Source organism: Helobdella robusta, assembly GCF_000326865.2.
Source record: "Helobdella robusta unplaced genomic scaffold HELROscaffold_7, whole genome shotgun sequence".
NCBI classification, from domain to species: Eukaryota; Metazoa; Annelida; class Clitellata; order Rhynchobdellida; family Glossiphoniidae; genus Helobdella; species Helobdella robusta.
In genome coordinates, this window is record NW_008705398.1 from 1,702,490 (window position 1) to 1,703,861 (window position 1,372).

The 1,372-nt window shown below is 30.8% G+C and overlaps 1 protein-coding gene across 1 annotated transcript in view; it reads left to right on the plus strand.

Moving 5' to 3' along the window:
- Positions 1-879: 879 nt before the first annotated feature.
- HELRODRAFT_164792 (hypothetical protein) overlaps positions 880-1,372 on the plus strand; it is a gene marked incomplete at both ends in the record, with an annotated part of 4,809 nt that continues 4,316 nt past the window's right edge. The window contains one exon of the mRNA XM_009030756.1: positions 880-1,312. Coding sequence (XP_009029004.1) covers positions 880-1,312 — 433 coding nt within the window. The remainder of the gene's footprint in view (positions 1,313-1,372) is intronic.

Sequence of the window (1,372 nt, forward strand, 5' to 3'; positions counted from 1 at the left end):
CAACATACATACGTACATACATACATACATACAAACACACAAACAAACAAACATACATACATACATACATACATACACACACATAAATACACACATACATACATACACAAACATACATACATACATACATACACATACATACATACATACATACATACATACATACATACATACATACATACATACATACATACATACATACATACATACATTGAATCAGAACTATTAACTACAAACAACAAAACTTAAGAAACATAAACATTTTTTACTTTTACTGAATAAAAGTTTGTTTGAATTGAATTGAATTGAATACATACATACATACATACATACATAAATACATACATACATAAATACACACATACATAAATACACACATACATACATACATACATACATACATACATTGTAGGGTTGTATTTTTGATTTGCTCTGTGGTTTCTTAAGTTTTGTTGTTTGTAGTTAATAGTTCTGATTCAATTTAGTTTTATTTGATAGGGATAATTTACATTTGTAGGGTGATATAATTTTTTTTGTCGAAAATTTAATTGTAGCAATTTTTGATTTATTTAACTCTATTTTCGTTAAATTTAAAATTAATTTGTGTTTAAATTGGCGAAGTGGAAAGTTCTAAGCTTGTAATTGTTGTAGGATTGTTTGTACTGTACACGCGTTATAGCTTGGCAAACTTGTGTTGTTGTGTTGTGTCTTTTTTTTTTTATCGTGTCGATTTTATAGACTATATAAACTCAAGAATTGTTTGAGTAGATACTGTTTACTGATCTAAAATTTTGTCAATTTATATCACACGTTTACACAACTTGTCGGCTTGGATAACGCGTTTACTAAAACTTCAATTAAACTTTCGATCTGGTGATGATGGCTGGTAAAGGAAGATCTACGAAAAATTCTAATAGCGATGCTCTACGATGTGAAAAAGAATCAACAGATGTTCAGTGTGTTTGTTGTGGGATTTCGTTTGCTGTCGGCATGACTGAGGAATCGTTAGAACTATTGAAGGCATGTGATAACGTCAAATTTGTGTGTGATGAGTGCTTGAAGTCACCATCAATAAAGGATCAGATCATCAAAACAGTTGAGAGTGGAAAAGCTGAGATATGTGACAAGATAAACAGCTTAAGTAAAGAGATTAGATCAGAAATCGATGCAATCAAGGTAAAATTGGAAGCAAATGAAGGCAAAATGTCTGGATTGGATGTCCCTGGATCAAAGCTCTGTGATGAGATTTCGAACTTTAGAAATGAAATGACCAGATCATTTGCTAGCGTGGTCAGTTCTGAGGTTGTGAAAAGTGTCCAAATCATAAACGATGATGTAAAAAAAGTGCAAAAAACGTTAACCAATGTAATGG